Raw genomic sequence first — 17861 nt, 5'->3', positions numbered from 1 at the left:
CGGCACCAAATACAGACAGCCAAGGAGGAGAAGACCGACCTGCATGTGGTTTTCTTGGATCTTGCCAATGCGTTTGGGTCAGTGCCACATGAAATTCTATGTACTGCATTCAAGTTCTTCCATGTCCCGGAGGGTATCACAAGGCTGGTCCCAACTGCCTGGCAGCATCTTGAGATAGGCATAATGGCAGGCTGCACAATCTCTCCACTGGCGTTTACCATGGCGATGGAACTCATTATTCGTGCATTCCGATGTGTGGAAGGAGGGGACCAGTTGAGCGGACTGCGTCTTCCTCCAATCAAGGTGTATATGGACAACATGACAATTACAACAACAAATGCATGCACTAAACGCTTGTTGGATAAATTCCAACTGGACTGCCAAGATGCCTTACCAGCATTGGCCTGCATGGCAACGGAGCCCTCTCCCTGCCAATCTCAAGCCTGGTGGAGGAGTACAAATGTGCCAAATCAAGGCTGGAAATGACTCTGACAGAATCCCGGTATCCAGTCGTCAGAGGTGTGCTCCTACCCTAGCAACGGGGAGGAAATGGAAGCTGGCAGCAAAGGCTGCCCTCAGACACCAGGATATAGTGGGGTATGTCCAATATGGCAGAGGAGGCCTTGGATTGGAAGCAGCAACACCCACATGGCAAAAGGCTACTCAGATCGAGCGGTGGCACATGGTGGTGGAGGAGGTGCGCCACCTGAAGGATGCAGCCAGGTGTGCCAAGGCTGTCTCCCAAGTCCAGCAAGGTTGTTGGATGAAGTGGGATGGCGTGGAGAGAAGAAAAATCACATGGAGTGAGATGTGGGGCATGGAGGCTAATAGGATAAGTTTCATCATCAGACCCACATACAATGTCCTGCCATCCACAACCAAGCTACATCTTTGGTATGGAGAGGCTGTCCAGCCTGTCCCCTGTGTGCAGTCCCAGCAACCCTCAAACACATCTTGGTGGCCTGCAAGACCAGCCTAACTCAAGGAAGGTACACCTGGCCCCACAACCAAGTGCTGAGGTGCTTGGCTGCAAAACTTGAGAACAAGAGGGTAATCACCAATGCCATGCCTCTAAATGCCCAGACAGCCATTCCACGGAGAATAAGCTTCATGAGGTCGGGCACAACTGAAGATGTGTCACACTGGTGGCACCATGAGTTCTGTGTTAATTTCACTCCACCCAAGATGACATCTTCCAATTTTTGTGCTGAAAGTTAGGGATTTTAACAACCAGTCCTAGTAAGAATCATGATGTGACCTAAATGAGGATCAGATCACATTTTATGGCAAATCACTGTAGAAAACCAGATAATTCCTAGGGGTTTACATACTTTTTCTTGCCACTGTATGTTTCAGTACATAGCAATATACAAAACAAAGCAGTATTACTAGAGTCGTCTGCATTAACATACTTGTGTAAAGTATGTTTCAGAGCTATAAAAATAATATAATAACCTACTAATTAATAACCTACCAGGTTTTAAAGTAAGAATGTACTCGGACAAGTCCTGAGAAACCTTGTTAGCCTTCACATGACCCGTTCCATTGGACCAAACCACACATCCCCGTTTCCAATGCATGTCAAAAGCCTGAACGTCTTCATCTGTTGTTAAGAGTTCAGTTTTGATGGGGGTCTTTCCTATAAACTCCAGATGGTAAATGGCTGAGGCTGTTGCATAGGCAACCTTAAAACCTGAGATTTGCAGAACAGATGAAACAGTCAAAGGCTGCTTTTACTTGCATTTAAGATAATAAACATCAATTTGAAAAAAAACACACTTTCACAAGATCCATAAGGCATGGGCAATGTTCCTTCAGGACACAAACAGGTGAATCCAACAGGACTTTCCTTGGAGGGCAAACATAGCTTGCAGCCCGACTTTTTACATTGTGAAAAACCTATGTAAAAAAAACACACACACCCCGAATACACATTAAATACATTGGTTAGTTAGTTATGGCCTGGCCAAAAATTGACAAACAGTAACAACAAAATAACTCAAAAGCTTTTAAGAAACTAAATTTACCTTGGGGCTGTTGAAGTTCATGGTAGACGGTCAGGACAGGAATTGAGGTTTTTAAGAGGAAGCCATTATTTTTTGCAGAGGGCAGATTTTGAGGGACTTGCCAGATTCTCTTTTCATCCGCCAAGTAGAACCAGCCATTAAATACAGCCAAGCTCTGAGCTGGACTTTCCAAAAAATCCCAAAATGTGTAGCGTCCAGTACCATCTGTCCTGATGCTCTCAATTGACTGATACAAACAAATGTGTCATGAATACAACAACCTATAAATTGGACACTAAACTGAATTATACAATTTGTGTTTAAAACATCCTAAAATGTAAAGGTAATCACCTTATTATCATAATGACTCTTACAGATAATATTGCAATAACACACCCAATGATTTTATTCCATATATGGTTCCAATAGGAGTTATTTTAAGCCCGCAAAAAGTTTTGGTCGTTTTGCATTATACTACAAGTGTATATTAGCATGATTTTTGTTATTTCTCTATGGCAATTGAGATCGGTTGTACCCAGTAACTGTGCATGTCGTCAGACCTAACAAACCAATTGATAGTTTTCGATCACGTGACCTACCAGGGGGGTTGGCAGTCATGAAAGCGGCAGTTTACATTGGACTCTACATAGAGAGGCAGCACAAGCCAATCAATTATCCATCTGTTTCAAGCCACGATTTAAATAACCTCTTAATAGAAGAAAATTTAAGATATGAACAAAAACTACACATTTTGGGCATTTACCATCTATATACATCACCTGATTTCATATTTTATAAACACTAAAAACCATTAGATTAATGCCAAACCTCCACTTTGGCTATCTTTATGTACATTTTTCATGAAATTCCTTTCCTTGTATTGCATCATAATATTATAAATCATTAATGAAAAGCAATAAAGTTCAGTTTGAGCACAAGTTTATTACTCTATGACAATGATTTATACATAAACAAATGATTTAATAAAAGTGCAAAAGAATTTGCAAACATCATTTCACACTTCACGTCATTTTTGAATTTTTACATAACTTTTTAGCTAACTTTAGCAATTAGTCTAACTAACACTGTGCTTGGTTGCCACAATCTCTAATCACACATTTATATTTATATTTATATTTATATTTATATTTATATTTATTGATGGCTGCCATTTTTTATGTGACTGGGGACAGAGATAATAGGGTTATGTCACAAAATTCCTCTTTTCTGCAGGAAACACATTATGCTTAACCCTATTACACCGTCAGTGTTCAAAAAGTCCAAAAAGCTCAGCCGTCACGTGATTCATGAAGACTTCCTGGAAGCTCATAGTGAGCCATAGAAATACACTGAGTTAGAGGCAAAGAGCTGTGATTTCTCTTAATAGTCAAGAAATGCATTGATTTACAATACTTATTATATATAATCCCTGATTGCATTAATATATGCATTTTATTAATACAAGTTATTAAATAAATTTATTGCATTTAATTTAATAAACCAGCAGAATCACAGAGCCAAAAACACTTTACCTATACGTTTTATGCATGCACTTTATACCGCAATCGCATTTAATAACTCTCTAATTACGCAGTAACAGATGAATCTGCTTAAAAAAATTTTTATTTACCATTAAAATGTTGTTTGTGGTTTGTTATGTGTTGCTAACGTTATCCACTAAGGCCGTTTCTCAATCCGAAAGCTGTAGCCTCCAGAGGTCGCATTTCTAGGCTGCATACGTCATAAAGACTGCCTTATTTAAGAATATTAACAATTATAAACTTGATTACCGGTATTCTTAGTTTATCGTAAATTGTTTTAACATGCTTTAATGACTTGCGAATGTAATGCTCAGTTAACTTAAATAAACCAGGCATGATGAGGTATGCAGCCTGCATATGCGACCTCCGGAGGCTACTCTGATTCTACCACTGGAAGGGGAACACATTAGTACTTCTTTGCAGCAGAAAGCAGATTAAAGTCAAAGGAGTAAACACAGTAAACAGCAGTGAGGTAAACAAAAGCCTCCTAAGTGAAACCTGTGTAACACTAAAGTTAACTTGATGTTGGTGGCTCGTGACTCGACGGCCTGACTGTTTAAGTTGATTTTCAATAAACCAGTGTTGATTTTTTCGCTTCTGGGTCCATGTTTTAGAACCTGGCAAATGCTCAGGTAAGGCACGGGCTAGTTGGTTAAATTAATCCAGAAAATAATTTTGCCCATTCAAAACTAAATTTAAAGTTTGTTTCTTGCCAAACTCGCAGTATACAGTCAGATCACATCACCTGAAATATAGCTTATGGCACGATTTGCGTGGATTATGATAGCCTACATTGTGTATCCTCCCTTTAAAAAAATATTGATTCAAAACTGGATTGAAGTGCGATCCAGTGACGTGCAAAGTGTGGAACTCTTCTTTTTAGAGACGCACCCATCATACACTTTCTTCCTCTGCCACGGATTAGTTCAGTGTTTTAAAATACTATTTTCTGCAGACAACGCTTTTCGGGAATGAACAGAGGCAAGAAATGTAAGACTTGGGTAAATTAAATTTAAGACCTAGGATAAAAATATGGGTGTTTTTAAGACATTTTACGGCCTAACATTTAACTTTCTGAATTTTAGACTAAGAATTTTTAAGACCTAGCGGGAACCCTGATAAAAGACTACTTGAGTAGGTTTATATGCAGGCGAAACCTGGTGTGCTTTTCCAGACTGACTTTCTATCAGCAATGAAGTTAAAATGTAGGGCGTCAATCATACAAGTGGCGATTACAATGAAGTCAACATCTTCCAAGACTTTCTTAAAGGACCTGAAGGTACGGATTTATTAGTTGCAGAAACTGTAACAGCGATTAAAACATTTTATTAAAACAGAGCAGAGCATAAAGTCTGCTAAGGTCTGTGGAGTTTTTCTGCATGTGTGCAGATTCCATGTGGCACTAAATATTAGCAATAGTAATTTATTTATCTGTCTTAAATAATTTTAAAATGTTTAAATGCTCAGATGTTACCAGCTTACCCTTTTGAAATCACTGATCCAATACAGACGTCGAGCTGCCACATCCAATGAAAGACATTTTGGCAACTCTGCTGTAATGAAAACTAGTGTTGTCCGATTTGAACCATCCATTGCTGCTCTCTCAATGGTAACCTTTTCATTCATTCCTTTATTGATCCAAAATATGAAACTGCAAATAAAAAAAAAGGCAAATATGAGACACCGTCTCTTCATAATGTAATAGTAAAGTAGTGTATACTGTACCTTTCAATTGGGTTGAGAACAATATCACTTGGGTTTACGTCCTTGGATATGACTACAGCTGCAGCGCTACCATCAGCTGCACCTGTATAAATGACTTTTTGGGTAATACTCGTCCAATATAGCTGCCCAGTAAGCCAGTCAATGGCTAGACTCTTCAAACCAGGCAGCCCTAATAAATACAGCAAGACATAGTTTTGGTATTGGCTAGTATATTTTTTGCAGTTTTTGTAAAAAGTCTCCTCACAATATCTAACCTGAATAAAGAATGGTGCTCTTCCGGTTGTAAGCCTTGTAGATATTCCCATTGTTACTGGCCCAATAAATGAGATTCCTTTGAATATCGTAGGTCAGGGCTATGGGATTGCTCTCACTTGAAAGAAGGGGCTCATATACTCTCGTCTTGACATTCACAAGCCCAATTAGCCCCTTTCTGGTGGTCAAAATCTTTGTTGTGGTTTCTTGGAAAAAAGACAAAAGCATTTTTGTATTCACAATATTTTTTTGTAGAGATTACAAAAAATGCACTTAAGTTACCCTGAGCATCACAAGATCCATTGCCAAGAGATTTGAAACCATTCTGACACAGACAACGAAAAGACCCAGGTGTGTTTGTACATAAATGCATACATGGCCCATAAGACTTGGAACATTCATCCACATCTGAAAAAGCAGAAGTTAACATGACAAGTTTATCTGCATAGTTTATATTTAAAGAAATGACTTTTTGCAACACTGGTCAACATTTAGGCTGTGGTCCTCAAAATAAATTGCCTACTGCACAGTAAATAATGCACCAGGGATGTGCACCATTACACTTTATAAATTCATGAATGTAAATGCACCTTTTAATTTTCTAAAAATGCAAAATTGTACTCAAAATTCAGTAGTCTCAAACTGTAGTCACATTGCATGTTTAATACAGAGGGTGGCATATTTCAGAAATACTGTTATTTAACATTTTTACTTGTGGCCTGCGCATTTCTGCATGTCTCACAGCAATTTTACAAATCACAAACAAAAATTTGCACCTACCTTCACAATCAAGCCCATTTGCAGAGAGGGCCAATCCACTGGGACAAGTGCACAATGCTCCCCAAGTCTGGTCCACACAAGTATGACTGCAGCCACCATTTGCTTTCTGACAACTTTTCCCTAGAAAACAAGACATGAGGCACCCTAAGTGCAATAAGATTTATACAGCGTGAGATAGTTTTAGGGTGATGTCACAGTAGGGTTGTTCAAAATTTTGTTTTAACAGATTTTGCATTAAAAAAAAAAAGTTTAGTCTGTGCATCAAATTTAAAAAGCTGACAGCCAATAGTGATTGTATGAGAGGTACTGTAGGTCTGTAAGATTATGACAAAAATCATAATTGACGATTATTTACCTTGACGTTGTAATTGCGAGTATTATGGTCGATTAATTGACTTTACAAATGTTTTATAACTATGTTTAGCTGCTGCATGGCAAAATCTAAATTTAAAATGTAAAGAACAAATTATAATGGAGTTAAGCTTCAAATGACTTAAGTGTACTTGGGTAAAGTATACTGTAAATGCAGACCAGCAGGGAGTGGGGACAATAGTATTCAGGTATGGTGTGGTTCAGTCAAGTATAATGTGAGTGCACCCTATGCAAAAAGTCTGTGTTACAATTAACCTCACGTTAGTTTGTGTCCTGCTAACCCCTACATAAGAACGTCACATTCAAACTACATCCACAATTAACTTTAACATATCATCAACACTTTGTTTATGTGCCCAAAATTTCAAGTTTCAGAACTTGGCTGCGCTTATACCACAGGTATGGGGCTCATCCTTCCTATCGGAGCACTGAGCAACTCCATCACACATCTCTCTCTGGGTTAAACATATTCCATCAGGGCAGCGGATGTTCATCTTTCCACAGGTATCTGTAGTGACACATTTCAGACAAAATTGTTAGATTCTTGGAGATCATGGATATGATAAAGATTATGTAGTTAGGAAAAAGGGTTGCACTTTATTTTACAGTACGTGTACTTACCTTGTACATATATGGTAAATAAGTTGTACTTACCGACAAATGTGTGGTACTTAAGGTCTCTACATGGTAATTAATTGGTATCATTACTGTACTTACCAGTGGTTCATACTTGGTAGTTATTATGTAACTCTAGGTAAGTACTGGGTAACAACATACATACTTATAGTGCATGTATACTGTAACTAACGAGAAACATTACTGTACTTATAAATAAATGTACAATATAAGTATTTAGCATTTACAGGCAAATTAGGGTAAATGACAGATATTTATAGTGTACATATGATAACTAATATCAAACACTACTGTACTTACAAATTGTATATACATGATTAGTGTGTGGTACCTGTAGGCCAGTGTAAGTTATAATTATACCATACGTATATGGTAACTAAGAACAAACATTACTCAGACTCAGTATCTTTGTCCTTTAAACCAAGCATTAAACAACTGTATTCATTAACTACTGGGTACATTCACTATACATCTATGGAAACTGCATGGAAACAGGACTGTAAAATAAAGTGTTTCTTTTTACACAGTTATTACATAGGACCTACCACCAGGGATGTGCATTCATGTCATTTTTTCATTTCGATTAATCCATAGGTCTGAAGAACGAGTACTCGATTAACTGGGGGCGGGGCAATCAAAGGGACACATCATGATGAAAATTAAAATATTTTAATTAAAAACACTCAATTAAAAACTTAATTTTGAAGAAACTATGACAGAACAATGAACACATACTAGATTTTTAATGAATTAAATGTTTTTAACAGAAACCTCTAACAGGAAAAGCTGCGTGGTGAAGTGAAACTAAAGGGTTAATAAACACAAACCGAAGCGTTTTCTATATGACACACTCTACATAATATTAAGCCTTTATACAACATAAATGTACAATGTGCATCTATCTGCATAAAATGCAAGACTTCAAAGTTTTCAACTAAGTTATTTAAAAAAAGAAAGTTTAACTCCCTTTGTTGATGTGCATCATAAACAACGCACTTTAAACACGTCCAGTCAAAGCACAAGCTTCATAACATTAAGCAGCTTTAAGTCTTTTGCTATCATTTTAGCGATTAGCTGTGTCGTGTCTTCCGCTTACCTCAGTCAAGATGTAATCTTAATGCTCGTATGGCTCTCTGGTATCTCTTGACATTTGATGTTAAAATATGAGATGATAACCCATTGAACTTTTGACGGCGCTGTACATTTTGCACCTGACTGACACGATGTCAAACACGTATCTCCAGACCCAGTCTTTACTACCACATGCGCTTGTAACGCTAATCAGACATCCAAATGCCGCCATATTAACAATAAATAAATAAATAAAACCCACATGATCATCTTTTTTCTGATCGATCATCGATGCCACGTTCGAGTACTCGAGCAATCGAGTACTCGTGCCCATCCCTACCTACCACCTAAGATATAGCATCATATACATGTCGCTATGAGGCAAACCACGCATTAACTACTGGGTACATTCACTAGTACGTCCATGGTAACTGCATGAAAACAGGACTGTAAAATAAAGCAGGGCTCAACGCCTGCTCGGGCCAGTGGTTCATGTTTTTACTTGCCCTGCCAACATTTTCACTGGCCCCGGTAAAAAAATGTCTGTGTCACATATTTAAAAATAATAATTCAAGTAAAATATAATTGTATACATATACAACAAACATGTTCCAACGAAAAAAGGCTCCCAACTTTTCTGCTTTACCTGTAAACTGACAGCAAATTTTGCAAAATATTGCATCGTTTCTTTCGCCGTGTTTTACCCAAGTAAATGTCTGCTTCCAAGATGTTAAATAATATACACTGATGAAAATATATTTTAGTGACTTAGGGTGAAGCACTGGCCCGAAAGTCTCTCACGCTTACCTCGGGCAACCGGGCAGTCCTTTATGTTGAGCCCTGTAAAGTGATGCTTTTTACACAGTTATTACATAGGACCTACCCCCCTATATAGCATCATATACATCTCACTGTAAGGCAAACCCAACCATTGACTATCATACGCATTAACTACTGGGTACATTCACTGGTACACACTTATTGTGTGTGTATATATATATATTTGTAAGTACAGAAGTATTTGATATTAGTTTTCATATATGTACACTATAAATCCCTGTCATTTACCTTAACTTGCCTGTAAATACAAAATAATTAAATTGTACGTTTATTTGTAAGTACAGTAATGTTCTTCGTTAGTTACAGTATACCTACACTATAAGTATGTATCTGTTATTACACAGTACTGATCTAGAGTTACATAATAACTACCAAGCATGTACCACTGGTAAGTACAGTAATGATACCAGTTAATAACCATGTAGATATCTAAAAGTAAGTACCACACATTTGTCGGTAAGTACAACTTATTTACCATATATGTAAAAGGTAAGTACACGTACTGTAAAATAAAGTGCTACCGGAAAAGCACTTGCAGTCTTGGGGGGGGGATCTAAATCATATCAATCCTTAACATAAATTAACTTTAATCTTGCTGTTCTGTTCATTTAAATGAAGTTTTAATTTAGGAAGAGCATGTTTAGGTAATCCAACCAAACAGCCCAAAGAGGTCTATATCAACAGCTGTCCCTTAGTTTAGCTCCAAGCCCTCCTTGGACAGCACACCAAATATGCTTTATTAAATATGATTAAGTTAATGCAGGCTCGTTTTTAATTCTAACTTGCAACTTATCAAGTTTAAATAATAAAAATAAACCATTAAATGCCATGTTTCCTTATCCTATACATTCAAGACAGGAAACAAACCAGTCTTTCAAGGAGCGAAAAGCTATTTTGCCACATGTGCTTCTTTAATGACTTATGAAATGTTTATGGTCAGTGTTTTCAAATGTCCAAGGACCATATCAGAAGCTCAGATTTATGGTATTTGGAAAAAAATTATCATACACAAGTCAAATATGCAAAATACAGCGAATTATCTAGACAAACAACTTTTGATAGTCTGCAGATTTCGCCAGAAGATAAAAACTAGGTGTAAATTAGTGAAAGGGACAAAACAACTCACTGGAAACTACTGACCTAAATGCCGTGGCGGAACCATTAAGTCTAAGTCGCCAAGTCATTCTTCACAATGACTGGCCGAAGACATAATGGGAGAACAGATTGAGTTGTGGCTTGAAGGGATATAGCAACTGACAATCATGTGAAATCTTCCCAGATGAGCGCGGTTTTTATCCTACCCTCATACATAACCCTATATCCAAGTTACCCAACATCTCACAAGATTTAGGCCGTAGCTGTATCTCTTCTAGCCAAAACCAAGAGATGGAAGACATGTGTAATATGCCTTCGAGTTCTCACAATTATGACATTAGACGTATCCACAGCTAGATCAAGGAGTATAGAAGCCCTATGATTGCAATGACCATTTGAAGTGTCACAAAATGTAGAAATTATCATACACTATGGGAATTTTTCATTATTGATTGTACATCGCACAGAGTTACTGTACAGTATTTGTACCATCATTTTGACCTATGTTTATTGTTGAACAGCCCTTTATATTAACTAGGGTCATTTAAAATTACAAAGTTAATTTTTTTTAAACACAAGCAGTGAATTTCCTTTAACAGTGACAACATTGAGTGCGTTTACATGCACAGTCTTTCGCCGATTATGCTTAATAAACTGATAACACGTGGGGTCATGTAAACGCGTAAAGTGGTTTTCTTTAATCGGGGAAAGCTCATAAACAAAAGCAAAAAACGATCGTCACAGGTAGTTTTTTGCTCATTACGCCGATTTCGCGTGGCATGTAAACACCTTAACCGGCTTTCTCACGGTTTTGTCCATGTGCGCATGTCTCCGCGTATGAAAGATAATCGTCACACGCGGAAGTAAGCGCAAAGTAACGCATAAGTATCCGCTTGACTAAAGCAGTTGGCAGGGAAACTGTGAAAATAGAAGCTTATGTTACATTTACTGGTTCTGTAGACACGAGAAGAGATACAACAGTACAGCTTAAGACAGATATGCCGTTGGCTTTTTAATCGACTATTATGTACTATAGGTGGTGACGTCACTGCCTGCGAGAAAACTGATAATTCTCCAAGTACCATGTGAACGCAGTTGTCTGCATAGCCGGTTTATTGATTTGTATGTAAACGCATGAAAACAGTTTTCTATAATAAGCAGATTTTTGATAGTTATCCGCTTATTCTGTGCATGTAAACGCACTCAATGTTGCTGTTTAATTAAATGCGTAAATAGAACAGACAAAATTAATTTCAGGTGAGGTTCAATACCTAATTTTTTCATCTGATTTGTTAATCTGTGCTTGAAAGTTAAGTGGTATAACAACTCAAAATAAAAGTGAGCAAACCCTGTATTGGTTCTAAACTCATTTCAAGAATTCGAAGGGGCAGTTTTAGATTAAGCCAGGACAAGGCCTTTTTACAAACAATTATAGTTTTCCAGCTGCTGCTTCTCATCGTTATCGTCGTTTTAATATGTTCTGTTAAAGGCGCAAAATAGGATGTTTCAGCCGACTGAGAATCCAAAGACCGTTACTGAGTTTTTTAAATGAGCGCATGCGTAAGAACAGCCTCCCTCCTTCACAGCTCATTTCTAGGGAACGCCTTCCAAAACTCGTGCATGAGTATTTGAACACGAGTGTTTGTTTACTACTGGCATATGCTGTGTCGTGTGACTCGCGTCAGTGGATTCATTATGTGAAATGATGATAATAAACACATAAGACGTAAAGTTAGATAATTCGACGCTACTCCCATTTCAACTAGCATGTAGCAGACTGGTCACTGCCTTACAACTACAGTACACAAACAACGTCAATATACCTGAATAACAGTACAACAATAATTATTCCACAAAGAATAATCACTGTTACCTGTCGAGAAGAATTTTTGCGAACTGCGCGTCTGTATTGACACCTCTCTGTTCCTTCATTGCTCTCCAGTGTTGAAATGTTTCTCCAATAACGACTCTGGTTACATTAAGTTACGTTCTTCTCCTATTCTCAGCGACTTAAAAAGTCTTTTTACGTCCTCCGTGTTTCTTCTCTTCCGTGGTGCAAATTCGAGGAGGAAAGCAGGATTGACAATGAAAACAAACCGAAACTTAAGACGGAGTTTCATGCGCTATGCGCATGCGTCACTCGTGTAAAGTTACTGGAGCATGCACGTCTCTCACAAGGAACGTAATGGCAGTGATTGACAAGCCAGAGGGCCAATCGCTCATGCGATGATAACGTCAAAGAATGGCTGATGTTTTTAAGGCCCTACCTTATTCACAAATGACATATATTAAATGTATTACTTTCAGTGCACCTAATAAATAGTCTTTTATCATTTAGTAAAGACAGTTTCAAGTAATATTGCAAAAATGTATTAAACAAACATCCTCTTTTCCACCTTTAAGACAGCCGTTCGTGTTGTAAATTGTTCCTGGTGCTATTTGGATTTTCCTAGTTTTTTGTATCAACAGCAATATCAACAGTGACGCCACCACATTATATAGTTTGGATGGATGCGCTTTCTTGGAACTTAAAGCGAAACGTCCAGATAAACAGCGATATACATTACTATAACGGAGCATCTGGGTGTGCTTTCTTTGGACTGGATTCAAATGGAACACTGCTGGGTGTTATAATAATGCTATTTGACTACTGTTTTTTGTCATTTCTGGGGCTGATATGCAAACTTCAGCATCTAGTTTTGAAATCCCTGTGACACGGAATCCTTTGTCCCCCTGCAAACTTTCTGTTCAGCATCTCACTTCTTGAAATCCCAAGCCCTATGCCTGTTGTTTTTGCATTACCACTCTGCAGTCTCGGTAGGTTTCCTCTTTCAATTGAGTAGTTTTTCTGTGGTCCTGCCTAAACGGGTTTGGCTAACGTGGTATATAGTGGCCTCTTTACGGTTTCTCGCGAGCCTTTTGCCCTTAACCGCAAGTCTTATACCGCTTGACACCACCTATAGAAAAGTCTCAACTTGTTTGGTGAGTTAGGGCTTCCGGTAATGGCGACGGTCGTGGTTTTCCACCTTTCCCAGCCCACATTCCTGTTTTCATTATTTTCGCCACCCATCTTTCCTAAATAAGATGTTATGAGATGTTAAATGACTCTTTTACTAAATCTGGAGTCTGGGCTGGACGCGAAAGTTGATAGTATCAAACACATCAATGAGGTCGCTGCGGTCACCGACTACATTGCAACTTGCCATGGTAAAGCAGAAACTCTCATCTCCTACTTGGAAGTGAAACTGGCTACACTCGAGAAACATAAAAGCATTTATGGAGAAGGTTACAGATCTGGAGGGTCGTTCCAGGCGGGACAATATCCGAATCTTAAAACCTGAAGGAATCCGTTGAGGGAAGTGATCCCATGACTCCTGAGACATCGCTACAATTGTGACTGCAGCTGGACGCAAAGGCCAGCTTCAATGTGAGGATCAGCTTCTTTATATCGCCCCTGACATTTCACCTACAGTTCGCGCTGCAAGGAGAGCCTTCAACCCAATCTGCGCTGAACTTATAAAGAAAGGCATTCGCTTTCAAATGAACTTTCCTGCAGTGTTGGTCTTCAAGGTAAACGGCATACAGAAAACTTACAGAGACCCAAAAGATGCCAAAACTTTTATGTAATGTGTGGACTCTTATCTTTAGGTTTTCGAAGAGTGTTTGCAGTCTTTACAAATGGCATCTCTTTTCTTTATGATTCATACATGTTCAAACTAATGAAACTAATGATGGATGGTCAACAAGAATATATGGGAGAGTTTTCTTAAGTTTAACTTTTTTTGCCGTGAAGCTTTTAGTTTTTGATTTTAGCTAAGATATTGAACAGGCGTGGTTTTTCTCTTCTCTCTTAATTATTAACAGATCCTAGTTTTTCATTTTTGTACCACAGGAGTTATAGACATGGGTGCACCCAATCTTCTTGTTCTGTTTTGTTTGTATAGAGTTCTAATTCATGTTCATCCAAGCCTGGACCAGAGTTTAAATTCCCCTTGCTTTCTCATTCTTTTCACCTATGTATAGTTTGCTTTTCCTGGTTACTACATTGTCTAACTTTTTATTGCCTCTTAAATGGCTGATGGCGTCAAGTTGAACTTTCTCAGCCTCAATGAACGGGGCCTGAATAATCCAATAAAAACATGTTTCTGATGCACTACGTTCCTGCATCAATGATACTGGGGTGGTGGATCTTTGGCGTATATCAAATCCTGAAGTCAAAGCCTTCACCCATTTATCATCTAGACACAAATCTTTCTCTCGTATTGACTTGATTTTTTCTTCTAGAGGCTTATTTCATAATATTGTTAATGTTAGTTTATTGCCAGTGGCATTTTCTGACCTTAAGGCAGTGATTGCTTCCGTTTTGTTTAGCTCTAATCCAGCTCGGGCCTCGAGATGGCGTTTCAACATCACGCTTCCCCGAGATGTATTCAAATCCAAGTTCTCAAGTCAATTAACAGACTTTGTCGATATAAACAAAGGGTCCGTTGATGACCCAAGGATACTTTGGGATGCTGTCAAGGGGTTTATTAGAAATTTTACTGTATGTTATTCTTCCAACATAAGGAAAGCTTGTTCATCTAGAATGCATGGTTTGGAGTCTAAACTCTCAGCTCTAAATGCCCTCTTTCAACAAAGTTATGATGAAGATGTAAGGCTCCAATTTGATCTTGTGAAAAAAGTGATAAATGCGATGAAGCAGCGTACTGAATTTTTTATTCACAGGATGAGGCAGTTCTACTATTTTAATAGGGCATGACCCAGCCGTTTACTCACACTTTTGCGGTCAAATGAAAATTTTTCAGATATCAGTGTAATTAAGTCAAAAGATGGTAACATTCTTAATGAACCCTCTCAGTTTACAAACTTTCGTAGCTTTTACTCTGAACTTTATAGCTCGGAGGTACTGCATAATCAGGATGCATGTGACAATTTTCTGAACAAAATACTGCTTCCTAAGCGATTTGAGGAAGACTCTCTAAAATTAGACACCCCTATTACCCTAGATGAGCTTAAGGAAGCAGTTTCTGAGATGCGCAGTGGTAAATTTCCTGGGATGGATTGAATTCCCCCTGAATTTTACACAACCTTCTGGGACACTGTGGACCCTCTACTTTTTTATATGATTCAAACCGCTATTGAAAAAGGGTCTTTTTCTAAGGATGTGAATATTGCTGTTATTTCGCTTTTGCTCAAAAAGGACAAAGACCCTAATGACTGCTCAAGTTATAAGCCTTTGTGCCTTCTTAATGCTGATTTAAAAATGTATGCTAAATTGCTTGCACGAAGGCTTCAGCTCATGACTAAGCTCGTTAACTGTGACCAGACAGGTTTCATTAGAACTAGGTTAGCATCTGATAACGTCAGAAGATTAATGCATATAATACATGGTGCTTCTTCATTGACTGTTCCTGCTGCTGTTCTCTCCTTAGATGCTATGAAAGCCTTTGATTGTCTGGAATGGGCATATCTATGGTATGTGTTGAAGGTCATCTCTTTGGGGTCCTCTTACGGCGCATTCACACGGGGCGTAAGGGTTGACGCTTCCCATTCACTTTTACGGCGCCGCGTCAGTACCGTTGCTCGCGGCAAAAGTTGAACATTTCTCAACTTTTCAAGTGGCAACGCGTGCGTCAGCCAATCATATCGCCTTATGCAAATAACCTAGGCAGAGCCAGCCAATTACGTTTATGGAAGACCGGAGCTTGTGTTGCGGCCAGAGTGATTGGCTGTTGGCCACGCTTCAGACAAGCCTTCCGTTAAGCGTTAACGCTGACGGACCGTGTGAATGCGGCGTTACATTCGTATGATTCAAGTGTTGTATGCAAATCCCACAGCCATGGTACTGACAGGACGAACTTGTTCTTCGTTGTTTGACATAGCCAGAGGCTCTCGACAGGATGCGCTCGAAGTCAGTTTCTTTTGCACTTTCTCTTGAGCCACTGGCACAGGCGATTCGTATAGACAAAGGCATCACCCCAATCACTATATGTGGAACCAGACATCATATTTTGTTGTACGCAGATGATGTCTTCCTTTATTTGGGTAATCCATTGCAGTCCATATATAACAGCTTCTCTATCTTTGACTGCGACGGCAAGATTTCTGGGTATAACATAAATTGGACAAAGTCAGCACTTCTGCTGAATGACGGAATGAGAAACACAGCACTACCGTCAGGTATACCTGTGGTTCAACAATTAAATTATCTGGGCATCACGATTGGTTCTTCGTTGCAGTATATAATTAAGACCAATTATGAGGGTATTCTGTCCAAAATTTCTTGTTACCTAGATAATTGGTCATCACTCTCAAATTCCCTTAGATCACGTGTCTCAATTATAAAAATGTACGTATTTCGTTGAATTAATTTCGTAAGTACTATCCCTTGCCGCCTCCATCCCATGTTTGGGACAGGTTACAGAGCATAGTCACCAAATTCGTCTGGAACAGTAAACAGCCACGTCTTAAACTTTTCACGGTGCAATGGAAAAGATTCGCTGGTGGACTTTCACTTCCTAATTTTAAGCTGTATCACTGGGCTTTTGCACTACGTCCCTTGTTTAGTTGGTACAATAGTGAAATTGAGGTCTCTTTCCATGGAGGAAAATCTGTTTCTTCCCCTAAAGCTGGACAAAGTTGTATTTGCTAATATCCCTATTAATAAGAGTAAACTTAGTTTCGGTCCTTTAGTCTCACACGTCCTCTCAGCCTGGAGATCAGCAGAAAAAGCCTATGATATCCACTCTAATTGGAATCCCTACTCTCCTATTTTACACTATACATAAATTCACAAAATGTATACTAAAGTAGTGATGTGAGCAGTTGGCCACATCCAGTGAAATGAACGGGGCTCTATGGGCCTCTGCTGGTCGAAATGATTTTTTCTAAACACCTGATGGACAAATTCAACACATAACATCTAGATCAAGATCTACAAACAATCTAAATCAAGTTTAGATCATAATTTTTGAAATTTTCACAAATATTTTATTTTACAGACAAGCTAACAGTGTAGTTGAGCAATTTAGGGGTAAACGGGAAAACGTACTTCATATCTCCCAAAAACACGGCATTAAGGTATAAATGGGAAGTAATCAAAAAAATTATTTTATTTGTATCATTAAAAATGTATACATTTTTTGTAATCACTCTTAATTTCTGGGGTAATTTTTACCCCCATGGAACTCTAACATATACAGAAAAATAGGGTTAAAACTCATCTATTCACTTTGCCCAGTAAACAATTATGTTTCCTTCCTGCTTCTCTATTTCTATTTGTATGCTACACAAAACCCCCTTGATATAAACTAAGTGATGTTTCTCATCTGATTGCTTGACCTCTCATGTTAATTATATACAGTTACTTGTTGTCAACCTTTGTTTTCTTTTGTATGTTCCTTTCTGACTGTCTGTTATATTTTGTATGTCTATTGATTGTATTTGTTTGTCTATTGATTATATTAATTTTTTGAAGCTACCTTGGGATCTTAAAAGGCACTATAAAAAAATATATATATATAATAAATAATAATAATAATAA

At 38.2% G+C, this 17861-nt stretch overlaps 1 protein-coding gene across 1 annotated transcript in view; it reads right to left on the bottom strand.

Moving 5' to 3' along the window:
• Nucleotides 1-17861, bottom strand: part of LOC135779452 (vitellogenin receptor Yl-like) — a 41842-nt gene that overhangs the window by 6325 nt on the left and 17656 nt on the right. The window contains exons 5-13 of the mRNA XM_065290165.2: nt 7071-7184; nt 6305-6424; nt 5807-5932; nt 5527-5730; nt 5273-5441; nt 5030-5198; nt 2028-2253; nt 1780-1899; nt 1475-1693 (exon numbers count right to left, since the gene is read on the bottom strand). Coding sequence (XP_065146237.2) covers nt 1475-1693; nt 1780-1899; nt 2028-2253; nt 5030-5198; nt 5273-5441; nt 5527-5730; nt 5807-5932; nt 6305-6424; nt 7071-7184 — 1467 coding nt within the window. The remainder of the gene's footprint in view (nt 1-1474; nt 1694-1779; nt 1900-2027; nt 2254-5029; nt 5199-5272; nt 5442-5526; nt 5731-5806; nt 5933-6304; nt 6425-7070; nt 7185-17861) is intronic.

The sequence above is a fragment of the Paramisgurnus dabryanus genome, chromosome 10, assembly GCF_030506205.2.
Source record: "Paramisgurnus dabryanus chromosome 10, PD_genome_1.1, whole genome shotgun sequence".
Taxonomy (NCBI): Eukaryota; Metazoa; Chordata; class Actinopteri; order Cypriniformes; family Cobitidae; genus Paramisgurnus; species Paramisgurnus dabryanus.
This window is presented reverse-complemented; position numbering and strand designations above follow the sequence as displayed.